General features: G+C 44.4%; 2 protein-coding genes across 3 annotated transcripts in view; one reads left to right on the forward strand and one right to left on the reverse strand.

Annotated features, from left to right (window-relative positions):
* Nucleotides 1–2165: 2165 nt before the first annotated feature.
* LOC145360108 (putative oxidoreductase YteT) overlaps nucleotides 2166–26441 on the reverse strand; it is a 264299-nt gene continuing 240023 nt past the window's right edge. Inside the window, exons 15-16 of the transcript XR_013889666.1 lie at nucleotides 12289–12369; nucleotides 2166–2502 (exon numbers count right to left, since the gene is read on the reverse strand). The gene's annotated coding sequence lies outside the window, so the exon portion shown is untranslated. The remainder of the gene's footprint in view (nucleotides 2503–12288; nucleotides 12370–26441) is intronic.
* Nucleotides 6927–26441, forward strand: part of odad1 (outer dynein arm docking complex subunit 1) — a 34313-nt gene continuing 14798 nt past the window's right edge. For both annotated transcript variants that reach the window (XR_013889665.1, XM_080215069.1), the window contains exons 1-11: nucleotides 6927–7011; nucleotides 7172–7271; nucleotides 7863–8052; nucleotides 9815–9937; nucleotides 12265–12378; nucleotides 13242–13309; nucleotides 15186–15373; nucleotides 16636–16770; nucleotides 20247–20329; nucleotides 22318–22486; nucleotides 24677–24840. Coding sequence is in view for 1 of the 2 variants with exons in the window: in XM_080215069.1 (XP_080071195.1) it covers nucleotides 6948–7011; nucleotides 7172–7271; nucleotides 7863–8052; nucleotides 9815–9937; nucleotides 12265–12378; nucleotides 13242–13309; nucleotides 15186–15373; nucleotides 16636–16770; nucleotides 20247–20329; nucleotides 22318–22486; nucleotides 24677–24840 (1398 nt within the window). In the remaining variant the exon portion in view is untranslated. The remainder of the gene's footprint in view (nucleotides 7012–7171; nucleotides 7272–7862; nucleotides 8053–9814; nucleotides 9938–12264; nucleotides 12379–13241; nucleotides 13310–15185; nucleotides 15374–16635; nucleotides 16771–20246; nucleotides 20330–22317; nucleotides 22487–24676; nucleotides 24841–26441) is intronic.

Raw genomic sequence — 26441 nt, forward strand, 5'->3', positions numbered from 1 at the left:
CCCACGCCCCTTCTCCTCCCTCCCCCCTCCCCCTCTCCTCCCTCCCCCACCCCTCTCTCCCTCCCTCCCCTGCCCCTTTGTCTCTCCCTTACCCACCCCTCACTCCCTCCCCACGCCCCACTCTCCCTCCCTCTCCACCGTCCCACTCTCCCTCCCTCCTCACTGTCCCTGTCTCCCTCTGCCCGCCCCTCTCTCCTTCCCCCGCCCCCTCTCCCTCCCCCTGCACCTCTCTCCCTCCCCCCTCTCCCTCCCCAGACTCTCTCTCCCTACCCCCCCACCCATCTCTCCCTCCCCACCCCTCCCTCCCCCCCACCCCCGTCTCTCCCTCCCCACACACCCCCATTTCTCCCTCACCACACCCCCCATTACTCCCTCCCCCCACCCCCATCTCTACCTCCCTCCGCCCTGCCCCTCTCTCCCTCACCCCGCCCCGCTCTCCCTCCCGCCCCTCTCTCCCCCTCCCGCTCACCTTTCCCCCCACGCCCTCTCTCCTCCCGCCCCTTTCTCCTCCCGTCCCTCTTTCCCCACTGCCTCTCTGTCCCCACCCCTCTTTCCCACCCCCGGCCTCTCTCCCTCGGCCCCCGCCCCTCTCTTCCTCCCCACCCCTCTCTCCCCACCACCCCTCTCTCCTTTCCCCCCTCTCTCCTTCCCTGCCCCTCTTTCCCTTCCCCACCCCTCCCTCCTGCCCAGTGGGGAGGCAGCGAGAGAGGGGCAGTGGGGAGGGAGCAAGAGAGGGGCAGGGAGAGGGAGAAGGATGAGGGAGAGAGGTGTGGGGAGAGGGAGGGAGAGAGGGGCAGGGGGGAGAGGAGTGGGGGAAGGAGAGAGGGGCAGGGGGAGAGAGGAGTGGGGGGGAGAGAGGAGTGGGGGGGAGAGAGGAGTGGGGGGGGAGAGAGGGGCGGGGAGGGCAGTGGGGCAGGAGAGAGGGGCGGACGAAGGCAGGGAAGAGGGGCAGCGGGGGAGAGGGGCAGGGGTTGGGCAGAAGGAAGGCAGAAGGGAGTTGGGAAGAGAGTGGAAGGAGAGATGGGAGGGCAGGAGGAGAGCAAGAGGTGGGCAAAAGCGGTGGTGGTGGGAGGAAAGCTGGAAGAGGAGGGCGGCAGGAGGAGAGTGAGAGGAAAGCGGGAGAGGGGTGGGAAGAGGACAAGAGGAAAGCAAAAGGAAGGACAAGAGGAGAGCGGGCACCAAGAAAAGGGAACTGTGGATTAGCGGTTTAATGTTCTTCCATCTGGGAAACAGTCTCTGTGGATGTGTGTCAGGGAGCTGCTTAGCCATGAAAAATAAAAATCGATGTCCATGTTATTCCACGAGTGTCCGGGCAGCACTATCATTCACAGACATCAGTTCCCAGGCACATTTGTTAATTTGATTTCAACCCTGCATCTAGGTTGCAGCTCAAAGGTAGTGGCCACTTGGCCAGTCGGTCCACCCGTCAACAGATGGGACGTGTAACATTGAGTTCAGTTGGCCCCTCAACGGGCTGATTGTCAGCGGGTGCACTTCTGACTCCCGCACATGCCTGCTGACCAAAATATTGCACAAGTGCGTGATAACATCGGGATATTTGCCCCATACCTTCTCACACAATTTCACTCGCTTTTGGGTTAGGCATGTGCCCATCCAAGCAACATAAAATTCTGGCCTTTCAGTATGCAAGTTGTATGGGATCCTTAATGGTGAGATATATAAATGGAAGCGATACAAAGTCATGGTGCATGATTCTGCACGAATCAGGAAGAGAATTACACACAATCTTGAACGGGAATCACTACAGCAAGGGAGGGAGGAAATAGACATCACATTCTGTAAAATATGGAATGGACTGGACGGAATCGACAGAAACAAGTAGCCATTGTCCTCCAGCAATGACAAAACACGAGGTAACCAGCAAACTGCAAAGACCATTTGTCTAACAATCAATATTCCTCCCAAGGACAATTCCACAATGGAATAAGCTACCAGAGGGAACAGTCACAGCCCCATCACAGGAAACCTCAAGACCCATCTTTAGATTATTGCCATTTAAAATTGTTCATCGTCAGGACAACTATCTCAGCAGGTCAAACCTGATTTAGCTACAGCTGCCCATATAAATGTTGATGGATGTTAGTCTGTGATGCTGACTTAACTAAAACAAGATCAGATTTTGGCTTCAACATTGTGGTTTGAAAAATTTTAAGAAACAGCAGGTCTCCTATTCCTCATTATTCTGAGAAGAACCTTTTCACACAAACATATGCTTCAATCTGCCCAAGAAGCTACCAACATAAAATTATTGAGATGCTTGGAGAGGGATGCTTACCTGAGAAGCAATGTGACCACATAAAATGGAGGAAAAGTGGCAACTTGGGCATTAAAAGTGGAGCCATGGCTACCAATATGTCAGCGATGGCTCCAATGGCTCTCTCCTCACCATACTACTGGAATGAAGAGCAGATTGGGGTTTGACAGGTTTGTCATTGGCTCAGTAATGGTCACTCCGTGAAGATACCAGAGAACATTCAGCAGCTGTGAAAACATACCCAGAAAGTGTCAATGCCAACAGAACAGGAAAGGAGAACATAGAAACATTGAAAATAGGAGCAAGAGGAGGCCATTTGGCCCTTTGAGTCTGCTTGACCATTCATTATGATCATGGCTCATCGTCCAACATGAGAGGAGATAAAAATACACTATTAAGCCAATTCTAATCCCTCTTACAATAGATCAGGTACAAACTGCACCCACACGTATTTTCTCCAATTTCAAAAATTCTTTCTAAAGGAATGGGCATCACTGGAAAGACTGGTATTTATTATCTGTCCTTGACTGAGCTGAGGAGGTATTGGTAGGTCCATTTCTTGAATCACTCATGATCTGAGTAGCTTGGCAGGATGTTTGAGAACCAGCTAGGTTGGTGTGGGACTGGAGTTACATATAGGCCAAACCAGGTAAGGAAAGCATGTTTCATTCTCCAAAGTACACTAGCAAACCGACTGGGTTTATTAAGTAATGCAACAGTTTCATAGTCACTCTTATTGATACTTCTATCTTATTTCCAATTTATTCACCATCCAATGATGCTGACTAATGACAGAGGAATGACCTTATGACAAAGAAACTGAATCTATCCATTCCCATTTCAACTCAGCACCTTGCTCCCATGCCCCACATGTCATCCTTGGCCTGCTGCAACGCTCCAGTGAAACTCAATGCAAACTTGAGGAACAACATTACATCTTCTGATTAGACACGTTACAGCCCTCAGGAATCAACATTGAGTTCAACAACTTTAGACTGTAACCTTTCTCTTCCCTCTTAACCCTTTTTTAATATCCCAAACATTTTTTCTCCCAATGCAAAATCCCTCTCTTCTCCTCCACCACCCACACCTCCCCCCTCCCCCCACCCCACCCCACCCCACCCCCACCACCTCCAGGCCATCTGTCATTTGTTCTTAAGTTTTGCTACATCTTTGTTATAATCGCTCCCAGCTTCAGCTAATCACTGTTCCATCCCCTCAGATATAATCACTCTTCCACTCCCTCAGATATATAACCACATTTTTCCCTCTCAGTTCTGAAGAAGGGCCATGGTTACTCCAATCATTAACTCTGTTTTCATTCCCTTTTGATGCTGCAGACCCACTGAATTTTCCCAGCTTTCTTTAGGCAAAAATCTCCCATTTTGCCCACTGGGGAGGATCGTAGCGGGTGAGACAGAAAATGTGGTGTACTATTTAGAGGTCTGTTGAGCTCAGGCAGGAATTTCTGGTCCTAGCTTCGACAGAGAATCCTACCCACTGTTTTAATTTCACATGCCAGTATCAGCAGTATTTTATTTCTTCATAATTAACTTATGCCTCTTCAGTGTGAGATACTAACACAAGTGGAAAGAAAAGCTACATTTCCAACTAGATATATGGGCAGACAGACAGTGCATGTGGGATTCCATCCCCTTTAAGATTCTAGAAACCATCATTTTTTTCAAAAATCGAACAGTGCGGACTAAAACAGGTCATGATGTGGAGATGCTGGAGTTGGACTGGGGTAATCACAGTAACAAGCCTGACAACGCTGGGTTAAGTCCAACGGGTTTATTTGGTAGCAAAAGCCACTAGCTTTCAGAGCCCTTGCTGCTCCTTTGTCAGGTGACCTGACGAAGTGTCAGCAAGCGCTCCGAACTTTAGTGGCTTTCGATACCAAATAAACCTGTTGGACTTGAACCTGGTGTTGTGAGACTCCTTACTGACTAGAACAGGCACGGGGCCTTTTTTTATGTGAATTAAGTTTATTAAAAGCTGCTGAGGCCGCTATAAACTTTAACGTTCAACCCCGCTAAGCTCAGACAACAGCCTGAATGTTGGGACTGGAAACATCGCAATATCTTGTATCCAATTCCAATGTGACCATTGCAGCCGCTCCGGATTGGCCAGCACCCTCGGTCTTGGAGACTGTTGCTAACAACGTTTCCAGTTGAAACGAACAACAGTTTCACGGGGAAAGGGATCAGGATCGCCAGCCAGGGCCAGGTAGGTCCGCCTAAACTGCAATTTTGCACCCAATTGTTTGGCTGCACTTTTGCAAACTTATTACAATGCTGTTTAATGTAAACCCGGGAGAGGTTTGTTACAAATAATTAGCCGGCGGTGTGTCCGCAGGGGATCCCATTCCTGGGTTCAGTAGTTTTAATTTGATTATTTTACAGTTTAATACAATTTAGTCAGATTTCAGTCCAACCGATCACAAATCAAAAAGAAATTGCCACTATCCTGCAGCCCCTGTTGGCTGAGACTTCTGTTAATCGAAAAGCTTCCCCGAGTAATCAGAAACAATCCCACAAAACTTCCGCTAGAATCACAGTTAATGTGCTGCAATCTAATTTGGGTCAGAGCAGACGCAATTTTTCCTGAAGTCAGTGGTTCGGAGTGGTCAGAAGACCAAGCAGGTTTTAAGTTCCATATTCCGGGCCTGTGCTTTGTTAACTGGTATCAGACAGGGGAATTGACCTCAGTGCCGGCGGCGGGGTGGGGGCGCAGTGGAATTACGAAGAAATTCTGTTCCTGATTGCAATCCAATGATTCCTCTGAGCATCAAGTGATAGCAATACTAATCTCGGCGTGAAGACCTCTCCCCCTCTCGCAGCTGACTAACCTCGATAACTAAAACTCACTCCTGGGGAATAACCATTGGGCTGAGATATTGAAGGGTTAGAATGTTGAAGCTAATTGGAGTTCCTTGCACTTATACTATATTACCACCGTGCTGCCCAAGTTGGACACAGTGCTTACCACTGCTGCCTCACAGCGCCAGGGACGTGGGTTCAATTCCAGCCTTGGGTGGATGTGTGGAGTTTGCACATTCTCCCTGTGTCTGTGTGAGTTTCCTTTGGGTGCTCTGGTTTCTTCCCACAGTCCAAGGATGTGCAGGTTACATTGATTGACCATGCTAAATTAACTCTTAGTGTCAGGGTGATTAGCATGGTAAATATTTGGGGTTGTAGAGGTGGACCTGGGTGGGACTGTTGTCAGTGCAGGCTCAGTGGGTGGAATGGCTTTCTGCACTGTAAGAATTTTGTGACTCAAACTCGATTGAATTATGTTGGATTTTAATTGAGGATGATTCTCATTTGGCAAGCTGTTTACAAAATCCAAACCGGCTAAAGGAAACTTCTCACTTCTCGACCATCTTAGCAAAGCCTGATGATGAAGGCCTTGGGAGTAGACTGAACAGGCAAATAATTCATCCACAAGAGATAAAGAACTGAATGAAGTTTTCATAGTTCTAGTAAAGAACCATCTGTGAAACATCCATTGGCTGAAGTGGTTTTGATTATTTTCCTGGGGATATTATGACTTGACTCAGAACCTTGCAAGTTCCTGGGTTAAACACAGAAATGGAATTTGGTGTTGGTAATGCTTTCTGCGCAGTTCCCTGTCTAATTGTGGAATGCAGACAAGATGCAAAGACAATGCATATTGTGGACAGTGTAGAAGATATCATAAAATTGCAAAGGGATATCGATAGACTTGGTGAATGTGGCAAAACTGTGGCAGATGGACTTCAATCTAAGCAAATGTGAGATTATTAAGTTTGAACTGAAAAAGGATAAATCAGTATGAAGGTCGTGTGAAGTTAAATACAGTAAATGTCCAAAAAGACTTGGGGGGGAAGGGGGTGTTCAGGTGTTTGGATCTTTAAAATGCCACAAACAGGTGCAGGAAATAATCAAGAAAACTAATGGAATGTTAACCTTTATATCTAGGGGACTGGAATATAAGGACATAGAAGTTATGCTGCAGCCATAGAAAACCCTGGTTAGACCCCATTTGTAGTACTGTGAGCATATCTGGGCACCACACCTTTGGAAGAAAACGTTGGCCTTGGAGGGAGTGCAGTATAGGTTTACAAGAATGATACCTGAACTTCAGGGGTTTAATTATGAGGAGAGATTATTCAAATTAGACTTGTTTTCTCTCGAATTTAGGAGGTTAAGGATTGATCTGATCAAATTCTTCAAGATATTAACAGGACAAGATGGGATAAAGATAAACTATTTCTACTGGCTGAAGATTCTGGAACTAGGGGACATTGTCTAAAAATTAGACCACTCAAGGGAGATGCTAGGAAGCAATTCTACACACAAAGGGATGGTAGAGGTTTGGAATTCTCTTCCACAATTGGCAGTTGATGCTAGATCAGTTGCTATCTTTAAATTTGAGATAGATAATTTTTGTTAAACAAAGGTATTACAGGATATGGATCAAAGCAGGTGTATGGATTTGGGTCACAGATCAGCCATGGTTTCATTAAGTGGTGTAACAGGTTTGTTGGGCTAAGTGGCCCACCCCTGTTCCTATGGCATTGTCTGTCCCTGCACCAGCTAACATGGTTGCAGGATGGAATTTAGGCGACAAGAAACTAAATATCAATCAAAATCATTTTTGTGTTTCACAGATAATCTAGAAGATAACAATGCCTCGTGGGAGTGCCTCAAGTAACCGTTCCAATGGCAGTGATGGAGACATGGAGGGACTTGGTAGGAAATGTATTTAGCATTTTAATTCTGATCAGGAAGCAGTTTTGGAGTATTTGACAATGATACAGGAGGCACTGTGATTTTACACATACATTTGTTGCCCCTATACACACACACACACACACACACACACACTGAGATCACAGTTGTTTTCTTACAGCTGAAACAGAACTGGCAAAGCTTCAGAATCAGTTTCGGATCATGGAGGGAGATCGGCAGGCCTACACTCTCGAGTCACAGCAGCTGATCAGGAAGCAGCTGTAAGTATTACCTATATCTCTGTGGAACTCTGTGGAATAAAAGTGCAGTCAGCCAGTGGGGAAGTGTAAGTGACTGCATCAGCCTTTCACCTCTTTGTCCCTGAACCCTGTGGACTACAGGTTGGTCTGATGAAGAGATCTTTACAATGGATTTAAGGGAACAGGATTTTTGGGCAGACAATGCCCTCTTTCTAGAAGGTGCCATTTACAATGAAAATCCACCAGTTATTCAATCGCCATTAAAAATACCAGAACTGAAAGTCTGTCTTGAAGCTGGGATAGATGGGAATAGATTAACTTGATATTAGCCCATTCTCAGATTATTTAGTGAGACAATGTAGTGGGAACTTTATTTACTTTGCTTCTGACCTTGTGTTGTATTTGCCTTGGATGTGTTCGATAAGATTGTGTAGATGAAACTTTACTCTGTATATAACCTTTGCTGTTCATACCCTCGATGTTTGATACTGATAGTTTATCTTGACATAAGTTGTGAGCACTGTCGATGGTTTAAGAAGTCACTAACCTGTCCAATTTTTGCATCACTGTTTGGATAAGAGTTTCAATTCCTAATCCTTTTGGTTTTGCCAGGGCAGAAATTGAGAAACTGGAAAAGGATCGTGGGGAGTTGATGTTAAACCTCCAGCTTTTAGACAGTAAACGCAACCAGCAACAGGACCAAGAGAATATGGAGAGTGTTCAGAACATGCTGAGCTACCAAGATGAACTGGATGATCAGATTGCCCGAGAGAAGCAAATGATCCTGGACCTGGAGCAGGAGGTGCAGATAAGGGTCATTTGGGTCTCATCGGGGACATTGGGAATTCCTGGAAGGGAATGTGACTAACGAGTGGCCAGTACATCTGGGGTGGCAGTTTGAGGATTTGGTGATTCTTGTGACTGGGCCTCATTGACATACCACCAGAGAATTTCTAGCTCAAAGCATGAGGGAAGTTGGGGATAGTCCAGGGCGTGGGAGGGGGTAGGTAAGAGTGTCCATGTTGAGGAACCAAGGGTTGAAGCAAGCTGGGTTGTGGTGAAGTCTGAGGTTGGTGAGGCCTGTGCTCCAGTTCTTCCTAACCCCCCAAAGGAGAGTTTGGTGTTGGGACTGGATTTTATATGTTGGGGTTTCCTTTGCTAGGCTTCTACTCCCAGGATTAAGATGGGTTCATTGACAGACCTTTGTTTGATGTCTCGCTCATGAAAGTGTTTCAAGGTGCCTGGATAGTTAGGGCTTGTAGACTTGAGAAAAAGCAGGAATAGAGTACTTCTTGTGCTATCTCCATTTTACAAGTCTATCTGCCCACTTTTCATGCAATTAACATTTCCCTCAGTTATCCTCAGATAGGCTGTCTGGTGCTCCAGTGACTTTTCTTCAGGTGTGACTGCACACAATGAGTAGCAGGAAGTCATTTTAGTGAGCCAAAGCCAATCCAGACTTTCCACCCAGGGCCACCAGAAATGATCTGAAGAAGGAATCCTTACTTGTTTTTCCTCTAATCCAAGAGCCATCAGGGCAACAGCTACACTGCTGAAAATAGTTACTCATACTGGGGATCAAATCTGAAACTTTGTACTTTGAATTCCTCAGCATTAACCAAGCCAGTGCACCAACCCTCGGAGATGACAGCATTTCATTGTTTGGCGACCTTACCCTTTGTTAACCATTTGCTGTATCATTTCCCAGGGGGTTAGAAATGAACTGCTCAAAGCTGCAGGACCTGGTCCTTAGGGAATGTACCAGAGCAACCTAGGGAGATTGTCCCATCCCCTGTGACATAATGGCGAGCAGTATCCTGTCTCCATAGTAACTATGAGCACAGACACACATGCTAGTATCTTCTTGCACTTTGTTTGTGTATACATATGTGCCTGTGTTTATGTGTCCCTGTCTGTAAATATGAGTCTGTCTGTTGGTGTGTCTGTATCTAGGTGTGTGTATGTTTTATGCAAAGAAACATGTTTGTATTTATATGCATGTGTCAGTGTGTTTGTGTCTGTACATGCGAAAATGCACCATTGTTGTCATATATCAGGGTGTATGTGTCACTGTGTCAGATGTAGATGTGTGACTGTGAGTGTATATCTATATCTGCAGATGGGTATCAGCACATGTCTATACATGTCAATGTGTATTTGTGGCTGTATATGTGGGAGTGTGTCTGTATATATGTGAGTATGTGTTTGCATGCTGTATATGTGGGTGTGTGTTTCTGTGTCTATATATGTGGGTGTGTGTCTGTGTATGTGGGTGTGTGTTTCTGTGTCTGTATATGCGGGTGTGTGTTTCTGTGTCTGTATGCGGATGTGTGTATATGCGGCTGTGTGTCTGTATATATGTGTGTGAGCATGTGTGTCTTGGTGTCTCTATATGTGCTATGTGTTTCTGTATGTGTGTGTGTGTGTGTGTGTGTGTTTCTGTGCCTGTATATGCAGATGTCTCTGTATATGTGTCTACATATGCAGATGTGTTCATGATGTTTATGGCTATTATTCAGTAAGCTAATGAAGTTATCTTTCTTTTCAAACCCTTTTTAATACAGATAAAAAAGTTGGAGCAAAAAATCTTCGAGCAGAAGAAGGGATTGAGTAAAGGTGTTAATGTTCAAGCGATGAATGAACAGGTGGTGAAGAACATTGGGATCATGGAGGACAGGTTGGACAGAGTAAGGATTTTCAGAATATGACCACAGAATAGGAAAACATCAGCAACACTGAGCCAAAATGCTGCTGACATGATGAATTTAAAATAATTAGAGCAGATAGTAAGATCAAAAATATCAGATAACTACATGGTCTGATATAGTTCAAGTGGATCTTGTTGTAAAGTCCCAAATTGATTATCTCTCTATTGCACACCTCAAATTGGGTTCAGTTCCACTCCATGTATCACAACAAACATCTACAGGACTTTTGAACATATCAGAGCTGAGAACTGAACAGAAATCAAACATTAATTTCCCTGATGTGTTTGTGTGCAGACCAAGAGAAAACATTGTAGAGAACTCCCAAAGTGAATATTGAATGATGAATCAGATTTATCTTTGTTAGTTTTGCACTGTACAGACCTGGAGATTTTCTAGCCCAGCCTGCATTCAAGTTGTCACAACAACGCATGCCTGACCTCTCTCAATCATCTTTACACTACCATAACGTCAGTGCTGTCTCACTTTACAATAGCAAGCAAATGTAAGTCTGGCTTGCAGTGAAATCCATTGGCAAATGTCCAGCCATGTGCGGTTAACAAACTGAATGGTTCCTGAGGAGGAGTGCGACATGTTTTTGGTCCCTGGGATATTAATGCCAGTTGCAACCTGTTTTAGTTGTTGCCCAGCCAAATCAATGGAGAGTACGTTTTGAATCTAAGATCCCTTGCTTTTAAACCTCAAGGCAATACTGGGCTAAGTAATGATTTGCACTGATGGTAAGGGGACTTTCTATTAATATGTGTAACATTTCTCCACTTTCCACAAGTTATTCTAATTCCTCTCAATTCCTGGGCATAGATAAAGGTAGCTTACAGCATCCCAACATTCGCCTGTAGTATCATTGAGTATATAAAGATGAATTCAAAAGTTCTGTCACTGGATTCCAGAATTGAAATGGAAGGCTTTCTAATCATAGAATCCTTATAGTGCAGAAAGAGGCCATTCGGCACATCAAGTCTGCACCAACAACTATTGCACCCAGGCTTATCCCCATAACGCACGTATTTATCTAGCTAGTCCCCATGACACTAAGGAGCAATTTAGCATGACCAATAAACCTAACCCGCACATCTTTGGACTGTGGGAGGAAACTGGAGCACCTGGAGGAAATCCACACAAACACAGGGAGAATGTGCAAACTCCGCACAGACAGTCACCTGAGGCAAGAATTGAATCCAAGTCCCTGGTGCTGAGAGACAGCAGTGCTAACCACTGTGCTACCATACCACACACTATCCTTTAAAGTTGTCAAACTTCAAGGATTGGCCTGGAGTTTCTGGAAAGTAAAGATTAATCTCCAGGAAACTGCTGTAGACAAAACCCAGGACAGAAATCAGAGAAGCACTAAAAAGACTGGTGTCTTTTTTTTTGTCAAATACTGGTAAAGTTGGCTTTTTGTTGATGGCCAGTCAAAACCCATCCCTAAAGGGCCTGATATTGATGGGCGGATTTTCTGAGCAGCGATCATAGTTTCAGACAGCAAATCCGCAAGTCCAGGTTTTGCCATATGCTGTAGAATATTAACCCCACAACAAGAGGATTTTATTTGACAGGAGCCATGCACTGAATTCAGCCCAATTGACAAGCTTGGTTTCCAGTTAGATAAAGGGCTCCCCAGAGTAGGGCACAACTCCAGGCGAGGAGCCTACGGCTGCTACTGGGAGTGTAAGAGGATCCCCAACTTTTGGGAGGCCTGGGGGCCGGGGGGAATGGTCCAATTCTTAACTCTGGGATGATCTTTGGATTGTGAAGATCTAATGGCGACAGGATACCTGAGAAGGAAATAAGCTGTGTGAGTTGCGAGGAGGAGGATTGAGTGAGGAAGCACTTCTAATCTTCCTGGCCCACAAGCAGTGCTGCAAGAGCACTTGTCTTTCCCCAAAATTGTCCACCTCCTCCCTTGAGCTGCCTGTTTTCCCAAGGCTTAGGAAATCCAGACAGCCAGGGTCAAATCTTTAAGAGATAGTGAATGTAAGGCTCACAGACTTACTATAATATTTAATTATATTATTGAATACTTACTATAATATTTATGGTCAACCAACCTCCTGGGAGTGGGATGACTGCCCACCTCCAATCTGCCTTCTGTTAAATGTGGAATTAGGGTCAGGGTTGAGAGTTTGAAAAGTTTTACATTTCACCTGTTCCCATTCTACCAGTTTTTGGGGTTAAAATGGGGTGGATTAAGGTGGGCAGTCGTATGATTGGATCTCCAGGAATACATCCAAACACGGTTGATAATTCTACCGGCCTATCACATGAAATAATTTGTCCCTTGTCTTTAGACACTGAGGAAGTTCAATACCCACCTTACGAGGAATGGAGAGTTGAGGGAGCAGATCGATACACTACGCGTTGAACGCTCAAGGTTTCAGCAGCTCCAGAAGAAACTGGGAAAAGTAAGGATTAAAAAATTATTCTCAATTATCTCTTTTTGGATATTCTTTCTCCCAATCAGGGCAGTTCCTCATTTTGCTGAGAAGGTGAGTTGGTCAGGGACTGCTGCTCAGAGTTCATTGGCCTTCAGACTACACCTCAAGAGGGAAGCTCTGAAGCCACATTACAACAAAGCGTCTAATTAAACCATCACTCAGCCTCTCTCAGCTTGAGGCATTGGAGATGCTTAGTTTCTCAGTTTATCCTTGGGTCAATCTGTTGAGGTTAATATTTATCATCCATCCCCAGTTGCAGTTAACCACATAGTGATGGAAGAGGAAGTGTGTGTAGACATCCTGGCCACTTGCTTCCCTGTGCTAGCCACAAATTATTGAATTCAGTTTCACAACCTGCCCCAGTGGGATTTGAACCCATGACCTGGTCTAGAGCCGCAGAGGGTGATCCCAACCTTGTATAACAAAAGCAAAATACTGTGAGTGCTGGAAATTTGAAATGAAAACAGAAAATTCTGAAAGACTCAGCAGGTCTGGCAGCATTTTGTTGGGAGAGAAACGGAGTTAAGATTTCGAGTCCAATGTGAATATTGTTCAGATTCCAAACCAAATAAACTCTGCTCTGCACTGATTGGCAAATTTACATAAAGACCAACCACACTTCCTTAGCTACCCTTAGCCATAATCTAATTGAAAGGCAGCAAGGGATGAAGGAATTAAATGGCAGTTCCTATGTTTTTTCCTTTGGTTGTTGGCTAATCATTGACTAGAATGACAGCAGGTGTTGTAATTGTGTAGAAATGGGCTGGCATTCGTTCCTCCCTAACATGTGGTCTAACCCCAGATATTGTGTGCTTGATTACTTTGATTAGGAACTTCTGGAGATTCGGAAGGAAATTGGTTTTGTGATTGACACTTCAACTGCCGCCTATGAAGCCAGGTGAGCATACAGCACCGAGGAGCCATTCCTTCTCAATCCAGTTTACCTCGACTGATAATGAATGGATTAGTACATTCTTATGAAATATCCCACCAAATTGTGGATGATTTTGAAGTGGGGAATGCCGGGAACAAGTACCTATGAATTCCTGACATTGCCCCAGATACGAGTGAAATAGTGTGTGTTGTAAGACTGAATTTAATGCAGTGTAGAAAAATGGTTTAACCCATTAACCCCTCCTACCAATGCTGTCCTGTTCTGTACTACATACAGTTAGTCCAAGTTGGACAATATGGGACAAATAGAATTCTGTGACGTAAGAATTTATTTGTGCTTCAGTGACCTGATATCAGGGAAACTAAAACACAAAGAGGAAACTGTCTCCGATTAATTCTCTGCAGGTTCAATGAGTTAAAGCAGTGAGTAGTTTGGCATGTAGACCAGCAAGGTTATGGGTCATAGTCTGTGCTGAGTTAACTGATTTCAGGTAATTAAAGAAATATAATCAGGCTCAGTGTTCAGAAGCTAGGGTCAGGAAAGTACAGCTGGAGACCTTGGCCTAATTGCTATCTAGTGATTCCAGATGGACATTAGATATGGATAGATTGGCTTCACGGTGTTGTTTCCCATAGCTTAATAGTGATCAGACACTCAATGTCTAGGCTAACACATGTTGTTGACTCTGAAATAGTCTCAATTGTGTCAAAAACCACGACAAAGTCTTGAATTATAGTTCAAGGAAAAGATGCAAATCAGCCTTCTCAAGGACAACTGGATCATGGGCTGGTCTTGCCTATGATATTGGCATCCTGAGAATAATGACCTATATCCATGAGAAACAATAATGACATAAGAACTAGGAACATGAGTAAGCCATCTGGTCCGTTGTACCCGTTCCACCATTCAATACGATCATGGCTGATCTTTTCGTGGACTCAGCTCCACTTATCTGCCTGCTCACCATAACCCTTAATTCCTTTACTGTTCAAAAATCTATCCATCTTTGCCTTAAAAACATTCAATGAGGCAGCCTCAACGGCTTCACTGGGCAGGGAATTCCCCAGATTCACAATCCTTTGGGAGAAGAAGTTCCTCTTCAACTCAGTCCTAAATATGCTCCCCTTTATTTTGAGGCTATGCCCCATAGTTCTAATTTCACTCGCCAGTGGAAACAACCTCCCTGCTTCTATCTTATCTATTCCCTTCATAATTTTATATGTTTCTATAAGATTCCCCCCTCATTCTTCTAAATTCCATAGAGTATAGTCCTAGTCTAGTCAGTCTCTCCCCAAGTCAACCCTCTCAACTCCGGAGTCTACCTAGTGAATCTCCTCTGTACCCCCTCTAAGGTCAGTACATCCTTTCTCAGGAGACCAAAATTATACACAGTATTCCAGATGTGGCCTCACCAGCACTTTATGCAGCTGCAATGTAACCTTCCTGTATTTAAACTCCATCTCTGTAGCAATGAAGGACAAAATTCCATTTGCTTTCTTAATTACCTGCTACCCCTGCAAACTTGCAATACATGCACAAGGACAACCAGCTCCCTCTGCACAGCAGCATGCTGCAATTTTTTACCATTTAAATAACAGTCCATTTTGCTCTTATTCTTGCCAAAATGGATGACCTCACATTTACCAACATGGTACACCATCTGCCAGATCCTTGCCCACTCACTTAAACTATCTATATCCCTCTGCAGACTTCCAGTGTCCTCTGCACACTTTGCTCTACCACTCATCTTAGTGTCATCTGCGAATTGCAAAACTCCAGCAAGGGTCAGCATCTTGTAGAGAGAGTTAGGGAATATTTCTGAGTAGTGAAGTCGTGATGGCTGACATCTGGTTGACCTATTTGCAATTATCTGGTGTAGGGATGAGGCACAGACGAAGATGCAGCAACTGAAGGAGAAGGCAGAGAAGGACCTGGCATTGCATGCGGCTGAGATGAAGGAACTTCAGCGAGTCATTGACCATGACAAAAAGCTGAAGGAGTTCATGGGAATTAAAACTCAGGAGCGATCGAATGAAGATGAGACATTACACGGCACCTACAAACGAGGTAAAGATAATAAAATCCCCTCATCACCAGAGATGTCAGTTTAATAATAGCCAGAGCCAGCCTGAAGGACACACATTTTTATTATTCATTCTCTTACTGTGGGTGTCATTGGCAAGGTAGGTATTTATTGCCCATGCATGGTTATATAATAATGGTTTGATAAAACTGAGTGCCTCACCAGACTAAGGGATGTGGACAGCAGGCAGAATGTGGAGTTGGGCAAAAGGTCAGTCACAATAATACTGAATAGCTGAGAAGGCGCAAGAGATCACATGATCTACTTAAGCTCCTACTTCCTATGTTCTTCAGTCACTTCAGAGAATCAAACACATTGATGTGAGATAGGAGTCACATATAAACAGGATTTTCCAGTCCTTTCTGCCAAATGGATCTTCTGGTCCTGCCGAAGGTGATTGGCCCCCACCCTCTGTGGCGAATGGTGGGATAGATAAGCCATACAAAATGCCTTAGATATCAGCAGGACTGGAAGATCCTGCCCATAGACACAGAACAGGTAAAGATAGCAGGTTTCCTTCCCTGAAAGACATCGATGAACCTTCTTGGTTTTATAACAGTTTGACAGCTTTACAGCCACATTTACTGATAACAACGCTTTGGACCAAGTACTGGAAAATGGATTAGATTAGAATAGATTGATGCTTGATGGCTGTCATATATGTGATGGCCTGAAGGACCTTTTTCTGTGCAGTATGACTCCAACAGATTTTTAAAAACTGAATTCAAATGTTCAAACTGCCCGTAGTGGGAGTTGAAATCACATTTCCTGTATTATTAGCCCAGTAACATAACTCATACATGACTGTGTCCTGTGTGGAACAACAGCTACATTGAGCCATCTGGCAGTGTGAGCCCAGCTCCTGTTCCTGCTGGGACTGCATTGCAAAGGAATGTATAAAGATCTTAGGTGGAAAACTAGAAGCTGAGAGGTGGGCTGAAATTTTCACCTCATCAGTGGTGCTTGTGTAGGGAAATCTAAATGAATGGAGCAGCCTGAGCTCTGACCTTGTTTCTAATGGGAGTTATACCAGTGACTGCAAGTGATGTACAAATAAAAAGCGAAGATAGTGGTATCACCAAGAGTTGGGCAAGTATTGTCGTATAATAACTATGATTATGCTTCAAAAGTACTCCACTGGCTGTAAAGTACTTTGTGACATCCTGCGTTATTAAAAGATGCTCTATAAATGCAAGTCTGTGTTTAATATTCACCACTGTCCTTGAACTTTGAACTTTGCCCACAGAGCACGGAGACTCAGCAAGGAAAAGAAAGGATGCGAAGGAAGAGACTCTCGAGATGTATGAAGCCGCCTTTCAACAGATCCAAGCTCTCACCGGGGAGGACAACCTGAACGTACTGGTGGAAAGGTTCATTGAAGGTGAGGCAACACTTCCTGTGATCATGAGAAGAGAGATTTTAGCCGAGTGGCAGAGTCAGAACAAAGGAACCATCTGTCTGCTTCAACAGAGAAGGAGTTGGGAGAGGGGTTGGGGATAAGGTTTGCCAACTGTGTTTAAGTGTATTCTTGAAGGTTTCATCACATGACTTGCCCCCCAATCCAGCCATTAATTGGTCAACACATCCTTCTGACATAATGCCTTCCTAAGCCAATAGGAAAATAAAAATACTCATTACCCAACCAGTTTGACAGCCAGGTTTTTTATTTCCCGTTTTCAATGTTTTTATGACAAAAAGATACTTTTTACTGTCCTAATGGTATTTTTCCAGGATTGCACATAACAGTATCCTGGAGATTGACCTTCAATTCTTTGAGACTCCAGGTAATCTTGTAGTTTGGCAACCCTTGATGGGGAAGCAAGGATTAGGGGTAGGGGCAGTTGTGAAGGGGTAGTTGGGAGGAGGGCAATCTTTGAGGAACGGGGAAGAGTCAAGTGCAGAGGGGGTAGCAGGGTCTGTCTGGTAATGATGGTCAGTTGGGATAGCAGCCCTCACAATACTGGGTGTTCCTATATTAAATCCCAATGGCGCAGTGTGAGGGTGGCAAGGAGATAATGATAGGGAGGCATGGGGGGTGGGGTGGGATGACGGGTGATGACGAAGTTTGGGGGGTGGTGGTCTGATGTCAATAGGGTGGTGTTGAATTTTGGGGAGTTTTGGACATTGGGCAAGGTGATGATGTGTGCATTCAACCTCAACAGGGGGTGGGGGGAGGTGTGGGGTGGGGGGTGTTAAGCTGGGTCTGAGGGAGGGTGAGGATTGGGTTGGAGGAGCAGTTAGACCAGGCCCATGAGAGTTGGGTCAGGTCAGGCCAGGCTGTGGGGCATTGGGACAGTGGTAATTGGCTTGCAGTTGGGATTGCAGGCAGGTAGATCGGGAGAGGGGGTGCAGAAGAGTCATGTGTGGGTGGAGAATTTCAGTGCGGGGTCAGGGGTTTGGGGAATACTGTGGCAGAGTAGTTAGTCAGGGGATGGGAATGTCCCTGGGGAGGCAGGGGTTTGGAGAGACTCTTGTGGGGGACAGGGGGAGCGGTGGGGGGAGCATTGGGCTGGGTTTTTATAATAGTTACCAGGAAGATAACAGTTTTAATTTTCTAACTTTTTCTGAGTAACGATTGGTGTAACTCTGTTAAAACCATCCAAAGCTTGCAATTTAAGTCACATTTTCAGATGGTTGCCAACCTAGGACAGTTGTCCAGAGGAAGTTTACGATTCATAAGAACATAAGAAGTAGGAGCAGGAATAGGCCATCTAGCCCTTCGAGCCTGCCCCACCATTCAATAAGATCATGGCTGATCTGAAGTGGATCAGTTCCACTTTCCCACTTTCTCCCCATAACCCTTAATTCCCTTGCCTACCAAAAACCTATCTACCCATGACTTAAATATATTTAGCGAGGTAGCCTCCACCACTTCAACGTGCAGAGAATTCCAGAGATTCACCACCCTTTGAGTGAAGAAGTTCCTCCTCCACTCCATTCTAAACTGCCCCCCACCTTATCTTGAGGCTGTGCCCTCTAGTCCTGCTGTCCTTTCTGAGCGGGAAGAATCTCTCTACTTCTACCCTATCCATCCCCTTCATTATCTTATACGTCTCTATAAGATCCCCCCTCATCCTTCTAAACTCCAACGAGTACGGACCCAGTCTATTTAGTCTCTCTTCATAGTCCAACCCCCTCATCTCCGGTATCAGCCTCGTGAACCTCCTCTGCACTCCCTCCAAGGCCAAAATATCCTTGCGCAAGTGCGGCAACTAAAACTGCACACAGTACTCCAGCTGCGGCCTCACCAGTGCCCTGTACAGTTGCAGCAAGACCTCCCTGCTTTTATATTCTATCCCCCTCACTATAAAGGCCAGCATCCTATTCGCCTTCTTGAACACCTGCTGCACCTGCAGACTGGGTTTTTGCGACTCATGCACAAGGACCCCCGGGTCCCTCTGCACTGTAGCATGCTGCAGCTTTTCACCCTTTAAATAGTAATCCCTCCTACTGTTATTCCTGCCAAAGTGGATAACCTCACACTTGCTAACATTGTACTCCATCTGCCAGGTCCTCGCCCACTCGCTCAGCCTATCCAGATCCCTCTGCAGACTTTCCACACCCTCCGCACAATTTGCTTTTCCACTCATCTTTGTGTCATCAGCAAATTTTGACACCCTACACTCAGCCCCCTCCTCCAGATCGTCTATATAAATGATAAATAGCTGAGGCCCCAGCACCGATCCCTGCGGCACTCCACTAGTTACCAACCGCCAATCAGAATAGCACCCATTGATACCAACTCTCTGCCTCCTATTAGACAGCCAATCTGCTATCCACGCTAACACCTTACCCCCAACTCCATGCCCCCTAACCTTCTGAAGCAACCTTTTGTGCAGCACCTTATCAAACGCCTTCTGAAAATCGAGAAACACCACATCCACTGGTTCCCCTCTGTCTACCGCACTAGTCACATCCTCATAGAATTCCAATAAACTTGTCAAACACGACTTCCCCTTAACAAATCCGTGCTGCGTCTGCTCTATCAAACAATTCTTCTCTAGATGCCTCACTATTTCTTCTTTGATGACGGATTCCAGCATTTTTCCAACAACAGATGTCAAACTAACCAGCCTTTAATTCCCTGCCATTTGCCTGCTACCTTTTTTAAACAGCGGCGTAACATTAGCCGTTTTCCAATCTTCCGGCACTTCCCCGGAATCCAGTGAAGTTTGGTAAATAATCGCTAAGGCATCTACTATCACCTCTGCCATTTCCTTCAGAACCCTGGGATGTATTCCATCCGGTCCTGGGGACTTGTCTACCATCAGTCCCACTAGTCGATCAAGCACTATCTCTCTAGCGACAGTAATCGCATTCAGGCCCTCAACTCCTACCATCCTTCTATCTTTAATATCCAGCAAACTATTCGCGTCCTCCTCCGTGAAGACCAAGGCAAAAAACTTATTTAAGGCCTCAGCTATTTCCTCATCTCCCACCACTAAATCCCCCCTCTCATCCTCTAAGGGTCCAACATTTGCTCTAGCCAGCCTCCTCCTCTTTATATATTTGTAAAAACTCTTACTTCCTTTTTTATATTTAGTGCTAGTTTAGCTTCATAGTCTATCCTTCCTTTCTTTATCAACTTCTTAGTCATTCTTTGTTGATTTTTAAATCTCTCCCAATCTTCTACTCACCCACTACTTTTAGCCACTCTAAACGCATCAGCTTTTAATTTAATACTCTCCTTAAATTTAAATTAGATTCTTGGCAATTGTCATCTAAACTTTTACCCGTGACATTCTCAGAGGGGTTCCCCAGTGTATTTTTGGGGTACCCCCTATTCCGATGCTGAGGAGCTCAGAAGCTATGGCCCACTCCTCCTTGATTGTAACGCTCTCTGTTTGTGTCTACCAGTGGAAGATCGGAACTTTGCATTGTTTAATTACATCAACGAGCAGAACAGTGAGATTGAGAGGCTGCAGGAAGAGATTGCTGATGTAAGTCTTTTTAATAACTTAATGATCCAGCACATCACTGCAGAAGTTCTTCAAAATAATGTTCCAGGCCCAACCATCTTCAGCTGCTTCATCAATGACAGCATCATCAAGGGCAACACAGTGGCACAATGGTTAGCATTGCTGTCTCGCAGTGCCAGGGACCTGGGTGCTATTCCTGGCTTGGGGCACTGTCAGTGTGGAGTTTGCACATTCTCCCCATGTTTATGTGGGTTTCCTCCAGGTGCTCCAGTTTTGTCCCACACTCCAAAAGACGTGCAGGTTAGATGAATTGGTCATACCAAATTCTCCCTCTGTGTACCCGCACAGGCGCCGGAGTGTGGTGACAAGGGGATTTTCACAGTAACTTCATTGCAGTGTAAATGTAAGACTACTTGTGACTAATAAATAAACTTTAACTTTAACTGTCCATCACAAGGTCAGAAATGGCATTGTTCACACATGATTGCACGATGTTCAGCACCATTCGCAACTCTTCAGCAACTGAAACAGACCATGTTGAAATGCAGCAAGACCTGGACAATATCCAAGCTTGGGCTGACAAGTAACAAGTAACATTTGTGCCACACAAGTGCCAGGCAATGACCATCTCCAACAAAAGAGAATGTAACCATCACCTTTGACATTCAATGGCATTACCATTGCTGAATCCCCCACTATCAACATCCTGGGAGTTACCATTCACCTGAAACTGAACTGTACGAGCCATATGAACATAGTGGCTAAAAGGGGAGGTCAGAGGCTAGGAACCCTGTGGCAAGTTATTCAACTCTTGTCTCCCCAAAACCTGTTGGCATCATCTACAAGGCACAAGTGAGAAGTGTAATGCACTCTTCACTTGACTGGTTGAGTGTAGCTGAAATAACAATTAGGAAGCTTAAGAACAGTCCAAAGATGTGTAGGTCAGGTGGATTAGCCATGGTAAATACATGGCGTTACAGAGATAGAAAGGGGGGGGTGGTCCTGGGTAAGAAGCTGTGTCAGAGAGTCGGTGCAGACTTTAATGGGCCAAATGGTCTCTTCTGCACTGTAGGGATTCTGTGATTCTATAAACTTGACACCATCCAAGGCAAAGCAGCCGGCTTAATTGGCACCCCTTCCATAAACATTCACTCTCTCCACCACCCATGAACAGAGGAAGTAGTGTGTACCATCTATTAGATGCACTGCAGGAATTCACCAAAGTTCTGTAGGCAGCACCTTCCAAATCGACAATCAGTACCATCTAGAAGGATAACAGCAGCAGATATCTGGGAACACCACCACCCGGAGGTTTTCCTCCAAGTCACTCACCACCCTGACTTGGAAATACATTGCCATTCCTTCACTGTCACTAGATCAAAATCCTGGAACTCCCTCCCTAACAGCACTGTGAGTGTACCTACACCACATAGTTCAAGAAGGCAGCTCATCACCAACTTCTCAAGGCAATTAGGGATGGGCAATAAATGCTGGCCTAGCCAGCAAAACCCACATCCCTTAAATTAATAAACAAATCACAATGCTGAGAGCAGGTAAAGAGCGCAGGTTGACACCAGTTACCCAGTTAGGCAGATTCAAGCCTCTTCACAATTCATTGACCGAGAGGTGTCTGATGGGTCATGAGTGGACGAGGGAGGAAAAAATCTAAGGGACCAGGCACCATTATGATAGCTCAATGCAATTCTTAGTGTCGAGTGTTACTGAATTATTGGTGAGAAGTCCTGAACTTTCCACTGGCTGGTGAAGCCTGCAGAGAGACAGTGCAAGGAAGTACATTTACGAAATTATTTGTTCTAATGGTGTTCTGTGAAAAGCTTTAGCATGTCTTGAGTTTTTTGAAAGAAGCCAAATGACTGGAAGTTCTTTCATTAATTTCTGTAAAGATTCCTTCTGAATGTATTTCCTTCCAAGTTAAAAAGCAGTGGTTTGTCCCCATGACATTCATTCAGTCTTTGTTCTCTTGTACATTTATTTCATGGTTTTCCCAGATCCAGGCACAGATTGAAATTTTCAAATCACAGGAGGTGAAACGGGAACAAGAACATAAAACTGTTCTGAAGAAGATCGAAACTCAGCAGGAGGAAGTCAGCAAACAGGCTCAGGGATACGACAACAGGACCAAAGAGGTCAAAAAAATACTGGATCAACTCAAAGCAAGTAAGCAAGGAGCTTTGGTTAAAAGTTATGATTTAATTCTGAATTAATACATATTTAGATAACATATTTGTTGCATTTTTATTTATTACAATAACAACTGACAGGCTCAGTAGCAGTATTTCCACCTGAGTCAGGGGATTTCCCCAGTAGAATCTAAGCACCTAACTTGCGGGAAAAAGGGGAGAATTCCTGCCTGTTTTTTGGGTGTACTTACCAGAGTGAATTTCCGACACTCTGAGCACCACAGAGTGCCCCAGCATGATTCACTCTAGTAAGTAGTGGGTGAGACATATTCACACCCAAGAGGCTGGCAGCATAGCGCTGAGCAGGCCTCGGCGATGCACCTATCTGTCAGAGCCAGGCTTGATCATCACCCTGACAGTGACAACCCCCCACTCTAGTGACCAGCCCCCACCCAATGACCAATCCCAACCACCACCTCCTCTGCTAGCAGTCCCTCTGGCCTCTATTCCCTCCAGCAGGATCAGAGCCCCTGGTCCCCTTTAGTAGGGAGCAATTGTAAATGCCGCTGGAGGGAACGACACCCGACTGGGGGAAGAGGGGGGTCAATGCTAGTGGGCCCAGAGAATGCCGTCCCGACCCTTCCAATCATATTGAAATCCTCATTTAAATATGATAATCATCTCTGCGCTGATTTCTGGCATGGAGCTGATTTCACTAAAAAAAGGGGTCTGGGAGATGAACCTCACTTCAGGCCCCCCACTGGTGTCTCCCGGCCTGCTGCACTCCTCGAGAAGCTGTGAAAATCCTGGCTAGGGTTTTGAACCCCACTCCAGAAAGTCCCAGGAAATGGAAGGAGTGTTCATATCATGACTAGTTAATGAGCCCACAATTCTTCCATGACTTCACACTGTTCTGCAGGTGGTGAAGATATGGGATAATGATGACAAGAATTAATAGCACAACAAAATTCCACCAGAGGGCAAATTATTAATTCTATGTTAATTATATGCTATTAATAGAAAACAAAGTTATGCTGCTTGGATTTCTGTTTGTCTCAATTCTTTCACCTCTGCCTCAGATGCTGACTCTAGCTGAGGTACAGGGTTCTGAAGAAGAGTTATACTGGACTTGAAATGTTATCTCTTTCTCCACAGATGCAGTCAGATGTGCTAGTTTTTCCAGAATTTCTTGTTTTTATTACAGGATCTAAAGACACCGGTAATGCAAACCATGACAGGCAGTTTCACTTTGTCCGGTCATTTTAGCCATAAGATATGCCTGACCTTGAAAAGGGAAAGGGTGTAACTTCAAAACTAATCTGTGGAAACAATGGTCAGAATTTTGTTGGTAGTAGCAAATGACCTCAATTGTGACTGACCCAGTAACAGCAATGGTCATAGCCAATCATATTTAAGAATTTCCACAGGCAGCAAACTAGGAACTAAAGTGCACTGATTATACTTAATATTTTCAAATCAATTTTATGGAGAGCAACATGTAGATAGAAGCGTACACATAAGATGCTGAATTATCATTGATTTTAAAAAATGTATTTATATTAAAATAGAGTATATTAAAACAATAGAAATTTTATCATAATGAAAAGACTTGGAATTCCACAGATACAAAATTAGTTTTCCAGGGCCAGAGGGATTTTTAGTAGTAGTTATAACTTAGTATGCTACTAAAGACATAGTTACATTTCTTTAACAAAGCATAAGTTTCTCAGGCGATTTTAACATTTATTATAGAATAAACGGGCAAGTTCTCATTAGTTCAGTGATTTCTAAAAATTACTGTCTTAAGGGACATCAGTTGCACCCCCTGTTGAGGAGCAGGGAATCAATTGGCAGCATCTTTTGGATTTCCACTTTTCATGAACATGAGTGAATGCCTAAAATTGCTGTTGGTTTCACAGAATAATGACAGCAAGTGCTGACAGTTTCTCTGTCATTATAAACACAAAATCTGGGCCAAAATTTCAGTGAATGAGTAATCAGTCAATCGAACCAGCTCTATGAGGATGGTAGAAGCAGTAAATATTGATCCATTCAGATGCAAATTCGATAGATTTCTTTGTGTATGAATAATTTGAGAAATGACCTCTGTTAAATATAGCTTGCTTGGGAGGAACAAGAGTCAGCACCAGTGCAGGGGCAATAAAGAAAAATGTTTATTCTTTAAATCCCACATAAACCAAATACTTTTAACTTTATCTGTCTACAGAAATTGAATCGCTGTTTAATAAAATGAACTGCAATCGATCTATTTTGGATGAAATGTTGGGATCTTCCTCTGGAATCCGAGATAACAATGTAATGCAGTACCTTGGCCTCATTGAACAGCGCACCAATGAGCTGCTATCTATCCAATCCTACCTCGCATCCAAGGTATATATGGTTCATTTCCTCCATGCACAGACATCCACTAATTTGAAGGGTTTTTTTATTTAGTTGCTCACAGGAAATGAGTATTTTTGACTTGGCCCAGCATTTATTGCCCATTCCTAATTGCCCTTGAGAATATGGTAGTGAGCCACCTTTTGAACCACCACAGTTCCTGTGGTGTAGGTACACCCAGAACGCTATTGGAAAGAGTTCCAGGATTTCGATCCAGTGACAGCAAAGAAACAACATTATAGTTTCTCGGCAAGATGATGTATGGCTTGGAAGGGAACATGCAAGTGGTGGTGTTCCCGTGCATCTGCTGCCCTTGTCTTTCTGGGTGGTAGGTTTGGAAGCTCCTGTCAAAGAATCCTTGGTGTGTTTCTGCAGTACATTTTGTAGATGTAATTTTGAGTTATTCAGGGAGCTGCAGAGCGATATTCATTCCTCTGGGTGTCTTCTTCATTGTAATGATCACTCAGCTGGTTTGTACCATCTACAAGAAGTGGACTGAAAAATGCCCAAATATTTTGCTTTAGTACCATCAGAGCACAAAGGGACTTGCCTATTTGTCACTGTAGGATTCTGACCCATGTTATGGTGTCAGATGTGGGTCAGCATGTAGAATTCTCAGTTCTGAAGAAGGAGATTGTGGGTTCAAGTCCCACGGTAGAGACCTGAGCACATAATCCAAGTTGACGCTTCTGCTGTGTACCAAGTTGAATATTGCATTGTTGGAAATGTTGTTGGATGACATGAGGTCCCTATTGTCCTCTCAGAAAGATCCTATGAGTCTATTTTGAAGAAGAGTAAGTTTAAAGTTTGTTTATTAGTGTCACAAGTTGGCTTACATTAACACTGCAATGAAGTTACTGTGAAAATCCCCTAGCCACCAAACTCTGGTACACTGAGGGAGAAATTAGCATGGCCAATGCACCTAACCAGCACGTTTTTCAGACTGTGGGACGAAACTGGAGGAAACTCAGACAGATATTGGGAGAATGTCTGGGCCATTGCACAGACAATGGCCCAAGCCAGAAATCAAACTCAGATTCCTGGCACTGTGAAGCAGCAGTGCTAACCACCATGCCACCTTGCCACTCCAGCTGTTCTGCCTGGCATCCTGTTCAATATTGATCCTTCGGCCAACATCAATGGAAGCAGATTATTTGATCATTTATCTCATCATTTATGGGAGATTGCTGCTCACACATAACTGTTGTGTTTATTTTGTTCATTTCAGAGGAGAAGGGTCTGTTCTCTAACCCATTCTCATCACGCAGCAATGCTCGTTATGCATCACTCTCCCTGCCAAAATTCCTGGCACTTGGATGATCACTTCCATGCTGATTGGTTCTGTAGATCAATGCATCATTTGATGTGGCAATGAGCCAAACAAGTCAGGAGGCCTCAGGTATCATCCCCAGTCTGTGATAAGTTATCTGGTATCTGCCAAGTGGTAACTCTAAAGGGAATTATTCCTGCTGATTGCTGTCTATAACACTTCCTGGTCACGAGCAGGTCTTATATTTATAGGATATATCCTAGAAAAGAATAAAATTTGCAAGTCTGTGGAAAAGAGCAAAAGAAAGGGACTAATTAGACGA

This window comes from Carcharhinus amblyrhynchos, chromosome 30 (genome assembly GCF_965287045.1).
Source record: "Carcharhinus amblyrhynchos chromosome 30, sCarAmb.v2.hapA, whole genome shotgun sequence".
NCBI classification, from domain to species: domain Eukaryota; kingdom Metazoa; phylum Chordata; class Chondrichthyes; order Carcharhiniformes; family Carcharhinidae; genus Carcharhinus; species Carcharhinus amblyrhynchos.